The sequence below is a fragment of the Malurus melanocephalus genome, unplaced genomic scaffold (assembly GCF_030028575.1).
Source record: "Malurus melanocephalus ecotype Western Australia unplaced genomic scaffold, MMel_1.1 scaffold_215, whole genome shotgun sequence".
NCBI lineage: Eukaryota > Metazoa > Chordata > Aves > Passeriformes > Maluridae > Malurus > Malurus melanocephalus.
Window position 1 is genome coordinate 185,462 of NW_026623447.1, and position 19,635 is coordinate 205,096.

Consider the following 19,635-nt stretch of genomic DNA (forward strand, 5'->3'; position numbering starts at 1 on the left):
CCCAAGGCTTCAGATACTCCGTGAACGTTGCAGGAGGTTGGGGCCCACAAAACATGGGGGAGGAGAGCAAATACAGAACTCTGTAGCACACCTCCAAACTGCCATTGGGACTCCCAGCAGCCCTTCTCAGGCAGGTGGGTCTGTCWGTGCAGTGGGTGACACTGACAGCATTATGAGTACCCATGATGGCACAATGGGGACCCTTGGTGAGCTCTGGCAGATGAGATGCCAAGTCCTCTCCTTCCTTTYCCCCTGCCAAAAAASCCATGCTGGAATCGGGGCAGAAGCAGTTTGAGGGCATCCAGGGGTTTCCAGCAACAGCAATCAGCCCAGGGGTACAGTGCCACATACCAGAAGTGACACCATACTTATATGAGTCCTGTTTGTCCTTCAGTGGGGCCTTTCTGGCATGGCTTCTTGCTTTCTGGGAAGGGTGAGAGGAACCACAGGCCATGTTCCTGGGCCACGGAGACTCCCCCACTTTTCTGGGCAAATGATGTACTTGTACCACCTTGTGCAGGAAGAACTGTTGGAGCTGGCCACTGCAGCCCTTAAAACCTGAAGCTCCCTCTCTGAAATGTCCCAGCTGAGAGGTAGAAATACACCAACTTGACAAAAAGCTCTGAAAGCAGAGCMACCAGTAACTGGACTGCTGACCTGCTTCCTAGTGTAAAGGAGAGGACACTCACACTATCACAGAGAAGGAAACGGCCACTCACCCTGACCAGAGTGGCTCAGGACCTGCTTTACTCATATGTGCATGAGGAAATMGGTCTAAGGAGGCTTAAAAGGTGGCTTTGAGCTCACCAAATAGCAGACTGAATCCTCACCTCCTGAGAGGGAGGCTTTGGAACCTAAAAGGATTGTCTGGAGCAAAAAAATGAGCCTTGGGACTCTACAAAAGAGGCTTTGAACTTTCCAGATCAGACTTGGGGCCATCAAAATGACACAATGAGCCCTCTAAATAAGGCCTCAGAGGCTTCACATGAGCTTAAAAAGCATAAACCTTGGAATGTATAAATGTGGTTTTGTAGCATGAAAATGTCACTTTGGACCTTTAATTGACTATTTCATCTCCCAAGTGTAGGCTTTGGTAATTAAAGAGTGATRCTGTTTTCCATATTTTTGAGGATTGCATTATATAAATAAGGGTTCGCACTTGAAAAACTTGGTGTTGAATCTGAAGAATAATGCTTTGGACCTTGAAATTGTGGTTTGGCATCTAAACATTGAGTGGTTTTTTTTGTCACTGAGATTCAGGTTCCAACCCTAAGAATGAGGGAGTTTTTACTAAAGCATCTCTAAATCTATCACCCTTATGGTTTTAACTTTGTGGTTCATCACCCTTGGGGGTGATCGATCCTGGGGGGATGTTAACCCTGGGGTCCACCACCCTGTCTGGTTTTTATCATTGGGGCCCATTATTCCTTGGTCCCATCATCCTTGGAGTGATGAGCACTGGGCTCACCAGATCTGCAATGCTTTGCCCTTTAGACCCATCACATCTTGGGCTCACCCCTCAGGGGGTTGTTAACCCTAGGTGCTCATCCCGCTGGGGGCTGCTCTCTCTCACTTTGAGGGATCCTGTGGCTGTGGACCACACTAAAGTGACTGAGCAGCAGGGTTCAAAGGCAGTCCTGGGTGGCACTCAGAGGCAGGTGGCCGTGGGGTTGTATGCTCCTTCTCCACTCAGCACTGGCAAGCCCACCTTTAGAACACTGGGTCCAAGCCCTGGGTCCCAGTACAGGAGAGATGAAGAAGCTGTGAACCAGCTGATGAATGACCTCTGGGCACACCTGATGGCTGGGAGTCTRTTGCAGGGGCTGTGGAAGCCTGAGCTGCTCAGCTTGGAGCAGGTTTGGCTGCAGAGTGTCCCACCCAGGTGTGATTTCAACACTGGCAGAGGCAGGACAAGAGGTGCAGAGCACAAATCCAGACCCAGAGTGACTTTGAGATGATACTTTTTTTACTGTGGGGGTGACTGAAGTTCCTTGGGCAGGTTCTGGGGTCTSTAAATGGGGAGGACTAAAAGGCCAACTGGACACAGCTGTGGTGGTCTCCCTGGGGCTTGCCTTGGACCCCAACACACATTGAAGGRCCCTTCTTCACCCAAGGGTCTCCAAGGCTACCCTCAGGCCTGTTGACTCCCAAGCCCCTCCTGGCAACCCACAGGAGCTTTCCTTTGAGAGGGACAGTCAGTGATACCAGGGACAGAGCGGGGCTCATCGTCCCCCCCAGGCCAGCGCGTGCAGCTGGTGGGCAGCATCCCGCAGCCGCCTGCGGTGCTCCAGAYGGCAGTGCAGCCCTGGGGGGATGGACGTGAGCCCATGCTGCAGCCCCCAGCACCCAGCAGCAATGGTCCCTGTCGAGTCACTGTCCCCRCCATGCAGCACTGCCCTGGCACACAGGTCTTCCCAGCACCCACCAGCTGCCAGCAGGGCCTCCAAGGCCACCATGGGTGCGTCATGGCCACTACGCCCTGCCCATCCATCCAGTGCCCAGCCTAGATACTCTGTGTCCCGCTCAGCTGGGGAGGGGAGGGATGGAACCTGCGGCGGGCCACGACCATCCAGGAGCCCACGAGAGTCCAGGTACCTGCAGAGACATGGGGACGCTGAGGTCACTGGGGACACTGGTGTCACCAGACAATGGGGTAACCAGTGACACTGGGTCACTGGGCTGTGGCTGTCCTGCAGCCCCTGTGACCCCAGATACCTGTGGGTACACTGGGGACCATCAGGAAACCTGGGGGGCAGCATGGCAGTGGGCACAGTGGGGACACCAGTAACACCAAGAAAACCCCAGGAACCCCAGGGACACAAAGGTCACAGTCCCCAAGGATGGCACCTCTGGCAGGGACACAAGGGACACTGAGTGCAGCAGGGGCAGGATGGGCAATGCCAACCCGGTGGACTGGGCATCAGGGTCAGCAGTGACACCAGTGTGAYGTACTGCCAGGACTGGCAGAGAGCCTAGCTGTCTTCTCAGTATCCTTCCCAGCCCCTCCTTGTACCACCAGYGTCCCCCCAGAACCCTCACAGTGCCCCTCACCGGTGCCACGCCTCCCCAAAGAACGGCCAGGCAGCAGCATTGTCCTCCACGGCCACCTTGGTGCTCTCCACGTAGTCCCAGGCCAGGGGCAGCACCCGCAGCAGCTCAGCCCCCCAGCRCTCTGGGGGCTCCCCTCGAATCCCCAGTGCCCCAAAGAGGGCCACTGCCAGTGCTCCAAGGTACCCTGTGGGCACAGGGGCTTCAGCGGGGTTCTGGTATCCCCTTCTGCCCTCCCCCACCAGTCTGGCACTCACCAGTGGGGTGGTGGTGGGTCATGCGCCCGCTCTCGATGCTCACCCGGATCAGAGTCGGCAGCTCCCAGGCATGCGGGTACCTGCACTGGCATCAGACCAGTCCCCACTCCCCTAGTCCTGTGTTTCTGGCCTCATCCCCATTCCCACACCACCACCCTTGCCCTGCTGTCCTTGTCTCTGCTCTGCCCATTCTCCTAGCCCCATCACTTCCATGCCCCATTCTCAGCTGCTCTTTGACCTGTGTCCCTCTTTCTTGTTGTTGTCCCCACGTTCTTTGTGCTTGACCTCCCAGCTCCAGCACCACATGTCCCCAAGCCCTTGACCTTGTCCTCTCCAGCTCTACCAACCCCATGTCCCCACTGCACTGTGTCCCTGTTACCCGCACTCTGAAACCCTCATGTCCCTCTTACCCTACTCCCATCCCTTTGTGTCCTCATCCCTACAGCTCTGACACTCCCATTTCCCCAGCCCCAACATCCTCATGTCCCCACTCCCCCAGGTCTCCAACACCCCTTTATCCCCATCCCGTGTCCCCCATGTCCCTGTCCCTCCCTGTGTCCTCGTGTGGCATCCCTGTGTCCCACATCCACCCATTCTGACACCCCCACATCCCTGTCCCCACCCTGTCCCCATTCCCCCAGCTCTGATAACTACATCCCTGTCCCCACATGTCCTTCAGTGTCCCTGTCCCCACCTGAGGCCGATGGCCAGGCTGCGCATGGCTGCCCCGCAGCCAGTGCCGGAGGGGTTGAAGGGGATGCGGTAACCCTCGGGCTCCCCTGGTCGCAGCTGTGAGGTGCCTGGGAGGACAGGGGGGTATGAGATTACCTGAGCCCCGCTGCCTCTCCCCGAGATCCTTGGGCCCTGCTCACCTAGGATGCTGCTGGGTCCGGGCTTGCGTCCCTCCATGTCCCCCATGGCAGCCACATAGCGGTGGGCCAGCTCCTGCAGGAGGGGTTCCCCCTCCAGGCCTGTGCASGGGKGTGAAGACACAACTGGGTTACCCARACTGGCACGGAGGRGAAGGARGGAGGGTGGGAGAGGCYCCATGCAGCCCCCAAAAYTGAAGGGACCRCCYCCAAAAATGTAGGGAAAGGGAACACAGCCCCACAGATACCCCAAAACTGGAGGGGAAGCAGGGCAAGTTCTGTGGAGAAATGAGGAATCCTCCTGAGCACCCCAAATTGAGTGAGAAAGGGGTACCCTGCCAGGTTCCCAGGGAAGAAGAAATGTCTCCATTGCCAGCACACAATATGGGAGGAAAGTGCACATAAATGAGGGAAARAACATAGACACAGACAGACACACACACATTCCCCAGCCCACCCCCACCCAGAAGAAATAAGACACACATCCCCCCAAGCCTCACTGGAAACCCCTAAAAGGAGGATGAGAGGTGGAATTAAGATGCCCCAAAGCCCCCTCCAGAGCTGGACAAGGGCCTCCCAAAGCCCCTCCCAGTACCCTCCAGTTTGAGTCAGGGGTATAATGGGGACCTCTCCGATACTGCTGAGGGCTGTAAGGGATTACCAGCTGCACCCCAGACACCCACCATGCAGCCTGGGGATATATTGAGGACAGCCCCCCTTCAGTGCCAGCCTGGGGTACAATAGGGACCCCAACCCAGGGACCCCTCCCTTCYGTCACTGGGGTGTCATGGAGTGTCCCCACCTGTGGCCAGGCCCTCRGCGGTGGCGAGGTGCAGGACGGTGTCATCGCTGACAGGCCACTCCGGGGGCTCGAGGGTGATGGCTGCCAGCCCCCCCAGCTGGGCCAGCTCAGCGTGGATCTGGGGGCCGGAGGTGCAGTATTCCCAGCGGCCTGCACGGTACCCCAGCGCATCCCCCACCCCGCTCAGCACCATGGCCGCCTCGTAGGCTTCCACTGCGGGCACCCTGSGGGAACAGAGGGTTCAGGGAGCGCCAGCGGCAGCGGGACCCCAGGGACCCCAGCACACTCACGTCTCCTCCATGGTGGAGCAGCTGTGAATGCCTGTCAGGCTCAGGGCAYGGGGCCAGTGCTGGCCAGGGGCCCTTAAGGGGACCAGAACACCCCAGGGATGTGGGGTACAGGCTACTGCCCCCACAGTGAAGGGGAGAAGCAGGGAGGGACTCCAGGCACATCCTGGTGGGGGAGGCAGAGGGCAAGAGAGTGTTAGGAAAATTAATCCACAAGCACCAGAGGTTTATGTCCAAAAAGGAGACAGAGGAGTCCCGTAAATTTATTCATGAATAAAGGGAGAGGTCATGGGCATTTCCCATGGGGTCTCTCAAATTCATAGAGGACGCAGCCTCCTTTTATCCCAATTTCCCGGCTGCAGTTCCCTCTCTCTTTCCCCATTGGCTGAGGTACTTGAGAGGTTCAGGCTCCCCAAAACGCCTGATGAAAACCCCCCTTCTATCATACATTGCCCCCTTTCAATATCCATCTCTGTGTCTCTGCTCAGGTAGTCTATTAACATAGACTGGGGTAAGCCAATSAGTAGAATTCCTATGCAAATCCCTCCTATTGTTTCTTTCTATCTCCCAATATCAGCCTTATCTCACCGAGTCAGAGTCTGTTTGTAAAGACACTCCCTTCTCATTCCTTTCAAGAGGCTCCAGGGGGCCCCAAAGGACATCACGGGGGACTGGGGGGCTCTGAAGAGCAGCCAGAGCGGAATGGAGGGGAGATGGAAGTGGTCTGTACCCAAAGAGGGTTTGGGATAACCAGGTGGGCGTGGAGAAACCTGGAGGAGACTCTAAGGGGCCTGGGAAACATTCAAAGGGAAATGAGGGATACCCCAAAAGGGRCAGGGAGGCACCAAAAGGGGCACCCAGGCACATAAAGGGCCTGATGGAAATGCAAAAAGGACCCTCTGAGGGGGCCAGAGGCCTCCAAAGGATTTAGGGCACAGGGGACTGGGGTTCAGCAGCCCCAGAAGAGAGAAAAAGCATGGCCGAGGAATTATAGTTCTGCCAAATATTTCCTCATGTTTATTTTGCTATGATGGGGCAAAAACCCRGTCCTGAGCCTCTCCTTAATCTGTTCTGGCCTGGGTCCTGCACAAGCAGTTCAAAGTTCCATGTTTCTGAGTGGGGAAACACAGCTCAGGCCAGGTCCATGTCATAGCGAATCCTGCTCTCCAGCACCAAGGTTTYGTCTTGGTTTTGGGCCCAAATGATGGCAAATGAGGCACAAATCTTTGATCTGTTGGTAGAAATCTGGAAGGGGAATGGTTAGTAATAAAAAATGTGAATRATGGGTTTAAAATCCATTGTCATGCTGGGAAAATTTTTAAAAGCCAACACTTGGGAGGACAAAAAGTGATGTTTCAGAGGTTTTTTTGTCTGGACACACAGAAATGGAGGTGTCATCCTGCCATACTGAGAAGAGGGGGTTCAGGACCCAACAAAGGAAGCTCTGGAGCGTGTGGGTCAGGGACAGGGCACCCCCAAACCCCGTAGACCAGCACCAAGCCAGGGGGATGGGACCCCAAACACCATGAGATGGGGCTACAACACCCCCAAACTGCACAGGTTGGGGCTAGGGCTCCCAAAACCCCCCTGTCAGGGACTAAAGCCTCCTCTTTTGTATTCTGTCTGAAACTTGGTGGGCTCAAAGCTTATTTTAAGCTCCCAAAGACCTCTTTTTAGGGGCAAAGCCTTAATTTGTGGCAACAAAGCATCCTTTGAGGCCACAAAACTGAGCTTCAGGGTTCAAACTCTGCATTTTCAAAGTTCAATTTTTAGGGCTCCAAACCCTCCTTTAAAGACCCAAACCTTCTTTTGGAGGATCCAAAGCCCTCTTTTACCACTCAAAGCTTCCACTGGAGTGGCTAAACTGCTCTAGGCAGCACAGAAGCTTTACTTCTTGAGGCCAGAGAGGTTCACCTCCATTGCAKGGTCCACAAGGTCATTTCTAGCATCTCACCAATTATTTTTTTTTTATGCCTAAAGCCTCTGTTTTCAGGCCAAAATTCTAATTTTTGGCTCCCAGCCTCTCTTTTATTACCTGTTGCTTCTTTTAGTGCACAATTTCATCTGCTGGGTCCAAACACTCATGTGTCAGACAGAAATCCTGTTTAGGCTACAAAACTACGTTGAGATGCTTCTAAATCGCATGTTTTCTTCCCAAGGTCTTAGTTTTGGCTTCCTAATCAGCTCTTTTTAGGTTACAAAGTCTCATTTTTAGTGTCCAAAGAATCTGCTTCAGTTCACAAATTCTCTTTTTGTGAGTTCCAAKCAGGGTTTTTCCTCTCCAAAGCCTTCTTTTCAGGCAATTTGGCTCTTGTCCCAGTTTAAGAAAAAAAAAAAAAACAACCAAACCCCTGTTCTTTCTTGCTTGGTCACAGTCTACAGGAATTCAAGTGACACCTCAGACAGGGTTTGGTTCTGAAGGCAAGTTTACTGTTTGCATCTTAACCTCCAGCTTGATGATCATGAAATAATAGAATTCTGAATAATTGGTGAAACAAGGAGGGGCACCACCAAAACTTCCACACTGGAAGAGCAGACTTTGGCCTTTTCAAGAAGCTGATTTGGAAAGTTTCTTTGGGAARCAGCTCTTAAAAACAAAGGGGTMCAGTAAGGATGGACACTTCAAAAAAGTAATCTTGAGGGTGCAGAAGCAGGCTGTCCCTAYGTGCYRAAAGACAAGCYRTCAGGGAAGAMAACTGGCCTGGATAARCATGGAACTTCTAAAGGAACTAAGGGAGAAAAAGAGGATGTATCACCTTTGSAAARAGGGGCAGGCAWMTCAGGAAATGTTTAAGGATGTGGCTGCATCATATAGGAAAATAATTAGGGAGGCAAAAACCCAATTAGAAGCTAATGGGGCCACTTTTGTGAAGAATAATAACAAGCATTTTTATAAATACATTAATTGCAAAAGGAGGAGCAAGGACAACCTCCATTCATTATTAGGTGGGGAAGGGAATCCCATAAGTGAAGATGAGGAAAAGGCAGAGGTACTTAATACCCTCTTTGCCTCAGTTTTCATCAGTAAGACAGGTCGTGCTCAGGGCACTGACCTGAGCTGGTGGATGGGGTCAGGGTGCAAAATAACCCCCCTGTAATTCAGGAAGAAGCAGTTAGAGACCTGCTGAACCTCTCAGATGCACACAGGTCTATGGGACCGGCTGGGATCCATCCTAGGTGAGAAAGGAACTGGTAGATGAGCTTGCAAAGCCACTCTCCATTGTTCATCATCAGTCCTGGCTCACTGGGGCAGACCCAGATGACTGGAGGGGGTTGGCCAATGTGACATCCACCTACAAGAAGGGCCAGAAGGAACATCTGGGAAACTGCAGGCCTGTCAGCCTGACAYCAGTGCCAGTAAGATTATGGAACAGATCCTCTTGAGTGCCATCACATGGCATCTACAGGATGGCCAAGGGGTCAGACCCAGCCAACATGGATTTAGCAGGGGCAGGACCTGCCTGACCAACCTGATCTCCTTTTATGATCAGGTGACCTGCCTGGTGGACACAGRGAARGCTGTGGACATTGTCTACCTGGACTGTGGCAAAGCCTGTGAMACCACCTCACACAGCATCCTCCTGGAAAAGATGGCATGGACATTTTCACTCTTCACTGGGTCAAGAACTGGCCAGATGACTGGGCCTRGAGAGTAGTGGTGAATGGCACACATCCAGATGGCAGCCAGTAACCAGCRGTGTCCCCTAGGGAAYCAGTGTTGGGCCCTGTCCTGTTTAATATCTTTAYTGATGATCTGGATGAGGGGTTTAATTCCTCCATCAGTAAATTTACAGCTGACATCAAGTTGGGAGCGAGTGTCAATCTGCTGGAGGGCAGGAGGGCCCTGCAGAGGRACCTGGACAGGCTGGATAGATGGGCTRAATCTAGCAGTATGAGATTTAACAAGTCAGAAGTGACATTATTAAAATTCCCTARTCCTCCTGTCTGTTTATTGTTACTTAGGGAAAAATCTCTTACTTCAAGTACCTTTGCAATTGCAGAACAGGAAGAAAATATTTTAGGATACAGTATCTTTAAAGGAAGAGTTTAGCAGTGGTTATTAATGTTATTAATAACATTATGACAGATTAAGGTTTTCGTATTGCTGGTGATAGTATCCAGCAGCGATGTGAGGCACGGACTCCACATTGGTATGCAAAGATGTTTATTGCAAAAATCCAGGGTTTTTTAAACCGTTAGCTTGTTATGGGTTTACATTCCTGTGAAGCACAATGAAGTGTCTTAGCCAACCACCGTAAATCACGTTAGGAACATGTGATGGTTAGAACCAACCACAACATACCACAGTGTGAGCTCTCACTAGCTCTATTACTTGCTTTCCATGGTTAGAGGTTTTCCACCTCTAGTTTAGCTGAATCATTCCCAGAATCCTTCTCTGGTTAGCCAAATAGGAGAGAGCAAGAATTTTACAAGGGTAACAAGCCCCTTGTTTTATAAGGTTTTATTTATCCRCAGCAGTATCTGACTGYGAAACCATATTCAACWTGATATACTAAATCAAAGTAATATACAGACAAGTTGTAATCCATGACAAAAGTTGTCTTGAGAAAATCATTGAGTGTACATAGAATGTGGTTCTTATCCAATGGRCGCCTATGGGGAGAGACAGGTTCAGCCTGTTGATTGATCCCTAAATTCTCYCCATTCTTAACTCACTTCAACACTATTTCTTTACACTTAGGTGRAGCTTGAGTGACTYCAGTTGTACATCTTATTYGGTGAGGGGCAGTTGTACCTTGGGAGTGGATATCTCAGATTAGTGGATATCTCAGTATGAGATRTATGASTGGATATCTCAGTATAGACSTGAGATAACYTTGGGATGGGGAAGTGCATCAAACCAAGGGGACTGATTTTGCCACAGTTGCTGGTTCAACAACAGTTCATATTCCTTGACTTTCAGGTGCTGTGCATATGATCAGCTAGAAGTACCACTGAGTCCCCTCCCTGGCAGGGGTCTCCACTCCACTGCACCCTCTGTTTAATTCCCATTRGACTGTATTGTGTGTGCTGGGTTTGTTGATTGTGTTCCCTCCAGGGAGTAGCCATGTATTTTCCCCAGTAATTCCTGTACCATTGACTTTTTGCCCCCAGTCATATTCCCATAACTCTTAAGCAGGAAAATGAGTAAAGACATCGCTTAAAGACATCGCTACACAATGTCTACAGTGACAATTCAGACTTCTACAAAGTCACCCAGGCCAAGCACCATGAGCCTCCTTTTTATACCCCAAAGCAGCATTTTTAGTGCCAAGTCTGTTGTTTTTACTTGTCCAAGACACACCCTGAGTGTCCCAAACCACTAAATGGAGGGTCCAGAGCCCTCTTTTAGGGAAGAAAGCACCATCATTAGAAACATAAGCCTTGCTTCTGCACGTTAAGTCTGTTGGTTTATGGTCCAAAGCCTTATTTCAAGGTACAAACATCTCATTTAAGGCTCAAAGCCTCACGTTCTTCATGTCCAAACCTCATTGTGGATGAGTGACCAGCTGGCAGAGGTTTCCAAGTTTCTGTAATGCCTAAGTGCTTCCTTACTGGAGGCAGCACTCAGAGGAAAGTCAGGGTAGTCTGCTGGTGCACTTTGTGCAAACTGATCCCTATTAGGGCACTTTTGGTACTTCCTGCATTCCTCTTCTTCCTCTCTGGCATTGCAGAAGTCAGATCATCTGCTCCTCCCTCATCCAGGTTGACAATCTGTCCTTATCACCACTCATGGTGCAAGTTCCCTAGCCTAAGCACCACTCCTCCTGGTATGCTGTCATCTGCCAGCTTGCTGAGCTTCTCTCTGCCCCAGCATCCAGACCATTAGTTAAGAAAGACTAAGTCAATCCCTGACCCTTGGGAGACACCATTTGTTCCTGGCTCCATACTACTCTTCGTGCTGCTAAGTAGTACCCTCAGGGCCTGGCCATCCAGCCCTTTTCAGTCACTAGTGACTTACCCAGCCCATGTCCCTTCAAGCGACTTGAGCTCCATATTTAAAAACAACAAATTGCTAGATGAGCACATGCAAGCATRCAGCTTTCAAAATCCCATCACACAAAATCACACAGTGGGTATTTCCATCATCTGCCTCAAAAATGAGGAAGAAGGAAATACTCTATAAATTATTCATACAAGACCATGCCACAACCCACCAGTGAGAGGTATGATGTTCATTGTAAATTGTCATCAGGCTGAGCAAAGACACCGAATGATATGTCAGGGAATTCTTTATGTTTTATTGTTGCCATAACTTATGCTCTTTTAGGCAGAACTCTGCCTAATATTTAGACTCAAAAGATGTTGCCTAACAAGCCCTTAAATTCTATAATAGGCTTCCCCGAGTGGTGGCTGATAAGCCTTAATTTCATACAGTACACTTCAATAAGTTCTCAACTCCCACAASAAGCTCCTCAAAAGTGCTGGCTAACAAGCCACAACACACTTCCATGAGSTCCTGACTCCCACAACAAACTTCAGTATGGAGCACAGGGTGGAAAACCATAGCCATGCTTTGCCCAGACAAAACAAGGGAGMAGAGAAATAAAGACAGAAAAGGGAGAGAGAGAAAGCTTATCACCAGTTCACAGATCCCATGTTGGTTCTAGAATGGATGGTCTGGAGCTGGGGTTGCAAGGCAAAGCCAAAGAGAAAGAGGAAAAAGAGCCAACTGGCTTCTTTTTATAGTTAACTTGGTGCATACTTCCTACATAGACTAAATTTTTTCAGCTGTTTTGTTCATACATGCACAGCCAGCTATTTCAGCTGATTAGATTCCAGTGTCCAGTTAGATTTCCAGTGTCCAGTTAGATTCCAGTGTCAAAGCAGAGCAGGAATTTGTCTCACAACAGTGCAGCCCCACCTCTGCAGTACTGTCTTCTCCAATGACCTTTCCTGTTGTAACAGTCAGAATGTTTGAGCCAAAACATGCTTAGGTCTGGTCCTCCACAGGCCAACAGGAGGTTTTAATTCTGGCTTTGGCTTTTCTGCCTGTTGATTCCAAACAAGTTGGTTTYTGTTTGTTTCAGATGTTGTGCTGCTGCATCATCCAGGCTGAAAGTCTGCCCTCATCATGCTGTGTTTGTCTGACGTGCAACTCTGGGATGCTCAGACCTCCTCACTGACTGGTGAGACTTCGTSATCTCCACAACCTGTCTCCAGAGATCATAGTCCTGCCATGAAGATCTGCCCAGCTCTCTCTGTATTGGCAAGGTTTGCATCCAAGCAAGACTTGGTACAAGTGCCTGCTGGCAGATCCTGTTGGAGGGCCCTGGAGCTGTGTCATCCCTGGGAGCATGGTCATGTCCTAAAGGATTAGTTCTCTTCCTCTTCTTTCCTGTTAGATTGTCGTAGTTGCTGCTGTTCCCAATCCATCTGCAGAGATCATTGCCCCAGTGTGGGGATCTGCTCCGGGCCCTCTCCCTGGCACTGTTCCTCTGACCATGCATCACCTTAATCCTACCAGGCAGACTTGGTGGTACTGGAGAACCTGCCTGCTCACTGCTGGCCTCTGCCTGACTGAGGATGGAATGGGCATATGATGGTGCTGGTGAGGAAGCCACCATTTCTCTAATTTTCAAATCTGAGCACCTGGAGAAAAAAAGAGTTATCTTTCCTTCAGGCATTCTTTGTAGACTCCTCTGTGATTCAGTCATTTTCTTGGAGCAACAGAGAGARGACTTCCCCAAGGTCACCAATGGTAATAAACTTAACTAGGATCTTCCCACCAGCTCTGCCASTGTTAGAGCAAGTCCTTATCTCTTAACCCCCTCTATTTCACAGAATCCAAGAATCATAGAATCTGGTTGAAAGAAATCTCGTTCCAACCCCCATGCCATGGGCAGGGATGCCTTCCACCATCCCAGGTTGCTCCAAGCCCTGTCCAACCTGGCCTTGGACACTTTCAGGGGCAGCCACAGCTTCTCTGGACAACCTGTACCAGGGCCTCACCACCCTCACAGGGAAGAATTTCTGCCTAATATCTAATCTAAATCTTCCCTCTTTCACTTTAAAATCATTACCCCTTGCCCCATTACCACACTCCCCATCTTTCCTAGAGGCCTCCTTTAAGTCCTCTTCTCTACATGAACCAGCTTCAAAGAGCAGATAAGTGACAGTTTACACAGGGCAGTACCCTAAAGTCCTGCAGGGGAAGAAGAGGACTGGAGTGGAGTAGTTCAGAATGGGCAGCACTGAAGGACGCAAGAAGGAATATTCTGTTATGGCAAAAACACTCAGGAGCATGAAAAGACCAACAGCTGAGACAGCAAAAGGAAAAGTTTTCTGAACATGTGATCCTGGTTATTACCTGGAATAAAACAGCAAGTAGGCTTGCTGTCCTAGAACTGTGTGGATGTCACAACTATCCACAGACTCATCGTCCATCTTGTACCACATCCCATTGCTGGCCTGCAAAGAAAGGCATCCAGTTCTGGAGAGGAACTACAGGGTTTCTCCACAACACTACAGACAGAAAACTGCCAAACAAGGAACACACAAAAGCAAATCCAGTTGAGCCCTGAAGGAGACCTTCTCCCCCAAAACCTTGGCTGCCAATAACACTGCTGGGAAAGTTTGTCTTTCCCAAGACACATTTCTCCCTGTCAGGAGGGAAGTTGCTCTTTACCCTTGTGTAGCAGAAAAAGTGTCCTTCAAGACAGGTGTCACCACTGTGAACCACGATGGCATATAAGGAGCAGAGGAGGGGTTGTCCAGCTGTGTCAGACATGTATGGCCGAAGATCCAAGTACTCAGGATACTCCACAAACTACAGAGAGACCAAGAGGGTTCAGAAATTATCCTTGGCTACCACATGAAATARCCTACAGCATGTAATGGCTTGGGTGGCAGAAACTGTTCTCACATAAAGCATCTCTGTCAAAGCCGAGCCCAGCCTTGTCTTTTCATGGGAATTCTCCTCTCCCCAGAAGGAAACACAAAAATCCCAACMTGAGCACCTTGTGACAGAGCTTTGGGGAATCTTCTGCTTCAGAAAGARAAAGCTGCACTCCACTGGCATACAYACCTTGCTGATCTTTGTGCCAGTCCATTGGTCAGCCCTTTCCAGACACAGCGTGAGGACTCTGGGKGCACGATGGACTGTAACCCTCTTGGAGGCAGCGACCTTCTTCTTACACCTTGAAACCAAGCACATAGCCAAGTGCTRAAAAGCACCTGATCTTCCCCCAGGAAGGCCAGGCAACCTTTCCTGTTGCTCACATCCTTATGCTATTTCAAGGTTATTCAGAAGCATATTAAAAAAGTTGTGTCTCATTATTGTGCATTAAACCTCCCTGAGAAGATGACGTCTGTTCAATGACATGCAGCCCCTCATGCAGGATCTGGTATTTTWCTGCTGTTTGGAATCATCTTACTTGCTACATTTGAAGCACTCTTTCTGATCCAGCTCCTTGGGTGTCACACAGTCCTCCAGAACGGTGGTGAGGGATGAGGCTGCCTGGAAGAGTGAGAAAGGAGCTCACTGCATTGCAGGAAATACCTTCAGCCAAACACTTCCCAGGAGCTGACAGGAAGACCCAGGCAGCTGACACTGAGGAKACCCACTATTACCCCACAGGCAGTGTCTGTAAAGAGGCAGAAAGAGGGTGTTATCCTGAACATTTCCCTCATGTCCCAGGGGCTGCCAGACTCATCAAGAGCTCTCTCTGTGTGTCACCACTCAGTTTAGCTACCAGTGGCATGTAGGGGCATTAGCAGTGAAAACTGATCCTACCCACCAGCCTGGGGGCCAGAYASGTATTGAGGGAGGAAAAGGAGYAGGAGAGTATGTCAAGGGTGCAGAGAGGGTAATGATTTCTAGTCCAGCCTAAAGCTGACACCACAGAGAGACCAATGCCATGGCCTCTGGACCAGTACACTGAGGGCACTGTGCTTTCCCTTTCCCACTCACCATCARGCTCCCTTGTGCTCGCAGTATAGGTTTTTAAGACAAGTGTTTTGATTCTGGAAAGCTAGAGGGGTCTTGGAATATCCTGAAGCTGAGTTGCAAATCTCTTACTCTGATATCCAAAGAGACATCCAGGAAGGCCTTGTAGGAATCAACAACTGCTTGGCAGCTCAAGCATGTGACTGGAAGGAAAATCAAAATGCTGAGTGAAGTTAATTGACTGTWCTGGTTTATGTTCATGGGTTCTCTTACACCAGTCATCATAGGATGAGCTGCTTGTCACAGGCAGACAAAGGGGAGCAGACAAGCCAAATAATGCAGTGGAAACATACCTCTGGATTTCATAAAACCCCCAAATATTTGATGAACRATGGTAGTTTGTTGTGAAGAGATGTCCAAGCTGGAAATAAATGACMAGGCAGAGAGTTACCTCCTTCAAGAGTTTAGCATTGAAAGCCCTGGACATCAGTTTTCCTTGATGGGAGTACATCAAGGAGTCTGATGGGTTTAGGAACATTGAAACAGTAATTTGTTTGTGCTTACTTGCTCCATCCACTCAGACAAGCTCTCTGCATAGCACTGAGAGTACAGCGTAAGAAMTCATAGGCGTTTTCCTGCCTGCCATATTCAAATCCTTCTCCTATAACTAAGAAAGAATTTAGTAGCTCTCCCCTAAAAGAAGGGAAGAAAAAACCCAAAACCTCTCAAAGCATCTAAAAAAGCTTACATTTGAGGTCCCTGAGAACAGCTCCAGGAAGGATGGCACTGGCTGAGGAGCACAGGACTTTCCTGACATGAGCTTCCATGATGCACATCATGCAGAAGCCTTGCTGTTGACCTGAAGAGGGAAACAGGGAGGGAGCCACAAGGGAGGGATGGAGGTTTCTCAGGTTAGCAAAATATGTTTCTTGGGAAACCTAATGGAGATCTTGAAGTTCTAAGAACAGTCTCCACCTCTTTACTCCCAAACTGCCAATGTCCCAACAAGCCCAGGACGTTTGGTACATAGAAAACATACTTCAGACGGAGGCTAAACTGGCAGAAGTTTTCTGTGCAATAAGCTGAGAGTTCAATTTGCAGGGATAGAAACTTAGAGCTTGAAAGAGGTGTTCTTTTGAAGATAAGTACACCTTGATAGGACAAGCACCTTTTAGCTGATGTTAAAAGAACATAAGCTCATGGGGCCRACAAAGAAGGACTGCTGCTCTCCTRAAACTGATCCCAGATTCTGGGAATCTTTGGCATGTGCCCAAGATATTTACAAGGAGATGTTCCTAAAAGTACTCACATGATTGGCTGTGCTCATAAGAGAGCAGGTAGTTGGCCAGAGGGGGTGTGTATGTCAGGCACTGCAGGATAACATTRATGTAGCAAGTATTGCCCAGGTTGAAGAGTCCTGCTCCAGGTCTCTGTCTTTGCTTCCAGTCCATGCAAATCTTCTCTGGGGGAAAGATAATCCTCTKTGGCAGAGCCATTCCCTCAGCAATGTCTGCAGGGAAACGACATTTGAAGGGATGAGACAATACTTTTACTCAAAAGCACAAATGTTGAGTTCTCTACAGGAGCACCAAGGACAACAGCTCTAGTCACCAATTCAAAAACATTGGGGAAAACCTAACACCCTGCTGACATCTACTGGTTGGGAAGCAGTTTTGAAAAATTGTTTGTTCTCCTGGGTACTCTGCCAAAAGTCCAACCAGCCCACTCTGATTTCTGGGCCTTAGGCCACCTTCCTTTCCTTCAAGAGTCCTGTAATTCCAGGACTCACAGAAGCTGCTCCCCCTTGTAGCCATCACTCCTCTCAGGAACAAAGAAATCCTTGGATGACAAAGCTTCAGAAAGATCTCCTCCAAAAAGATCAGRTCAGCACCAATCCCATCATCTGAAGGGAAAGGAAATAATTGTAGCTCAACAATATTATTTAGAAAGCCCAAACGTCACTCACAAAGCTCCTTCAGCTATCAAAAGAGTTTTGGTGGTGCTTGCAGCTGCTGTCAAGGATGGAGAATGCTTGGAAAAAGTYGGGCATGCAAGCAGCACTGGAAGGAGCCGAGGTATCCTGAAGACCAGCTCAGCTCAGCTTGCTTTTGGTGCCTCTGAAAATGCCTGGCATTGGCCAGGTGAGGTCACAACTGCTGCACCAGTGCCMTGTCTCTGCCTCTTTGTGACATGAAGCCACATGGGGTCGTGTCCCTTTGAGGCCCCAGAACCCCATGGCTGTCACAACCCAGGCACCTCTCACAGCTGAAARTCACTGGACCGGGTGCTGTGGACAAAGGGCTGTTTGAGTGCCAGCAGAGCTCCTGCAGCCAGGGGAGTGAATGAGCCCAGTCCCAGCTTTGGCTGGCACACTTGGAGTGCTGGAGGTTTCTGTTCTATCTTCCCAGCTTCTTTCAGGCTTTTAAGCTCCTAAAGACCCCTTTTTAGGGGGAAAAGTCTTGGGTTGTGTCAGAGAAGCATCCTTTGAGGGCACAAAACCTGACTTCAGGGCCCTCATTTTAATTTCCAAAGGTCCATTTTTAGTCTTCACGGATCCAGTTTGAAGACCCAAAGCCCCTTTTAGAGGGTCCAAAGCCCTCTTTTATAGCTCAAAGCTTCCACAAGAATGTCTAAAGCCCTTTAAAGCCTTCTATGATGTTGTCAGCATCAAAGCTTTATTTCTTGAGGCCAGAGAGGAACCAGTACATTCACCTCATTTGCAGGTCCACAAGGTAATATTCAGTATCTTGCCTATTAACTTTTTTCATGCCTAAAGCCTCTTTCTTTTCTTAAACACCTCCAGGGACAGTGACTCCACCACCTCCCTGGGCAGCCCATAGCTATGTTTAATCTTAATGTTGCATGAAGAAATTCCTCCTAATGTCCAACTAAACCTCCCCTGGTGTAGATTGAGTCTATATCCTCTCATCGTGTCACTTGATTCCTGGGAGAAGAGGCAAATCCCTACCTGGCTAGAGCTTCCTTTCAGACAATTGTAGAGAGTGATAAGGTCACCCCCGAGCCTCCTCCAGGCTAAACAACTCCAGCTCCATCAGATGCTCTTTGTAGGAGTTCTAAACCTTTCTGAGCTTCACTGCTCTTCCCTGGACACACTCCTGCACCTCAGTGTTCTTCTTCCAGTGAGGGGCCCAGAGCTGGACACAGAAGGAAAAAAAAAGTCAGATAGGAGGAATGCCTCAAGAAATTCCCCACACCCCCTGGTGCCTGATGATTTTTGCTTTTCCTTTTTACGCTTTCTGTACCCTCTCAGCATCTGCCTGTACCCCTTAGTCCACATGCTTGCAATTCCTGAAGCCTGATATTCCAGCTTAGTTCAGGAGTTCTGCTGGGCAGAGAGACCAAACATCCTGAGGAAGGGCTCAGTGTGCCCTGTGCTATCTTAAACCCGAGCTCCAGCCTTGGGTAAAGCCTTCTGTCCAGAACATCTTGTGTAAACTGGGCTCTGGCCTCATCTGGGGRGGATTCATTAGAATAGGGGGACATYACTGCATTTGTGAAGTTTCTTATTGGGGAATGCTAGATAGATATGCTAATTCCTGAAACCTATAAAACTTGTATCCGTGCTGTACATGGGAGTGCATTCTGCCATCAAGTTGTGCACCTGGGATCCCAAATACTGTGGTAAAACCCTTTTTATCCCCTTAACTGTGTCTGTGTCATTATTAAAGACTGGCCTTTCGAGGCAACACCCCAAGGGCTTGGCAACTTCTTTTGTCCTTCCTGGGCACCTAGCCATTAAGGTAACCACCCACCCATTAGTGTGTCTTAGCAACAAAATGGGAAAAAAAATTCCCCAAGAGGGGAAACAAAAGGGGAAATCCTAACGTCCAACAGGCATGTTGGATGTACGGAATTTTAGATATAGGATGAAAATTTCAGTGATGGTTTCTGGGAAGTGAATGACAGCTCTTTTCCATAGGAAGGAAAGCACGTAGCTATAMTGTTTCAGATGAGAGTCCCTTAAGAAATAAGGGGATGCCTAAGTAAGAAATAAGGGGAGAAGTTTACTGTCATCTTTGTGATGAGCTATGCCCTGAAACAGCTTTTTTACTGCCCTGACACGGTTGATTTGAGAGCAGGGGTATCTCCAGCTTGGCTCTACCCTTGGGATGCTCTGGAGCCGGGCTCGGTGCGGTTCGTTCTTTCGGCAGTCGGCAGCGCCATCGTGCCGTGATTTTGATAAGCGCTGACGGTGACAAAAACCAAGAGCTTTTCTGGCCCGACCCATTCGTGTGTGAACAGCTCGTGCAAGCGCTGCGCTGCGGATCCTGGTTCTTCAGACTGAAAGAATGTGATCCCGCATAGAGAGGAAAGGAAGAAGAATCATCTCGGTATTGACCGTGCAGTTTATAGGCTGCAAAAGAAAAGTGAATCCCAATTTAGCCTCTTTCTTCAAAGTTTGTGTGGGACTAGCTACTGAAAACACTTGGTTTTGTAACTGGATTCTATGAGACTGAAAGTG

At 49.4% G+C, this 19,635-nt stretch overlaps 1 protein-coding gene across 1 annotated transcript; it reads right to left on the bottom strand.

Annotated features, from left to right (window-relative positions):
• Positions 1 to 1,969: 1,969 nt before the first annotated feature.
• LOC130578175 (ADP-ribosylhydrolase ARH1-like) lies at positions 1,970 to 5,277 on the bottom strand. The gene is made up of 7 exons (XM_057374078.1): positions 5,267 to 5,277; positions 4,977 to 5,200; positions 4,178 to 4,276; positions 4,000 to 4,105; positions 3,306 to 3,385; positions 3,052 to 3,235; positions 1,970 to 2,595 (listed from the first exon to the last, which is right to left on the bottom strand). The coding sequence occupies exons 1-7, from the start codon at positions 5,275 to 5,277 to the stop codon at positions 2,223 to 2,225; spliced, it is 1,077 nt and encodes a 358-aa protein (XP_057230061.1). The 3' UTR covers positions 1,970 to 2,222.
• Positions 5,278 to 19,635: the final 14,358 nt, after the last annotated feature.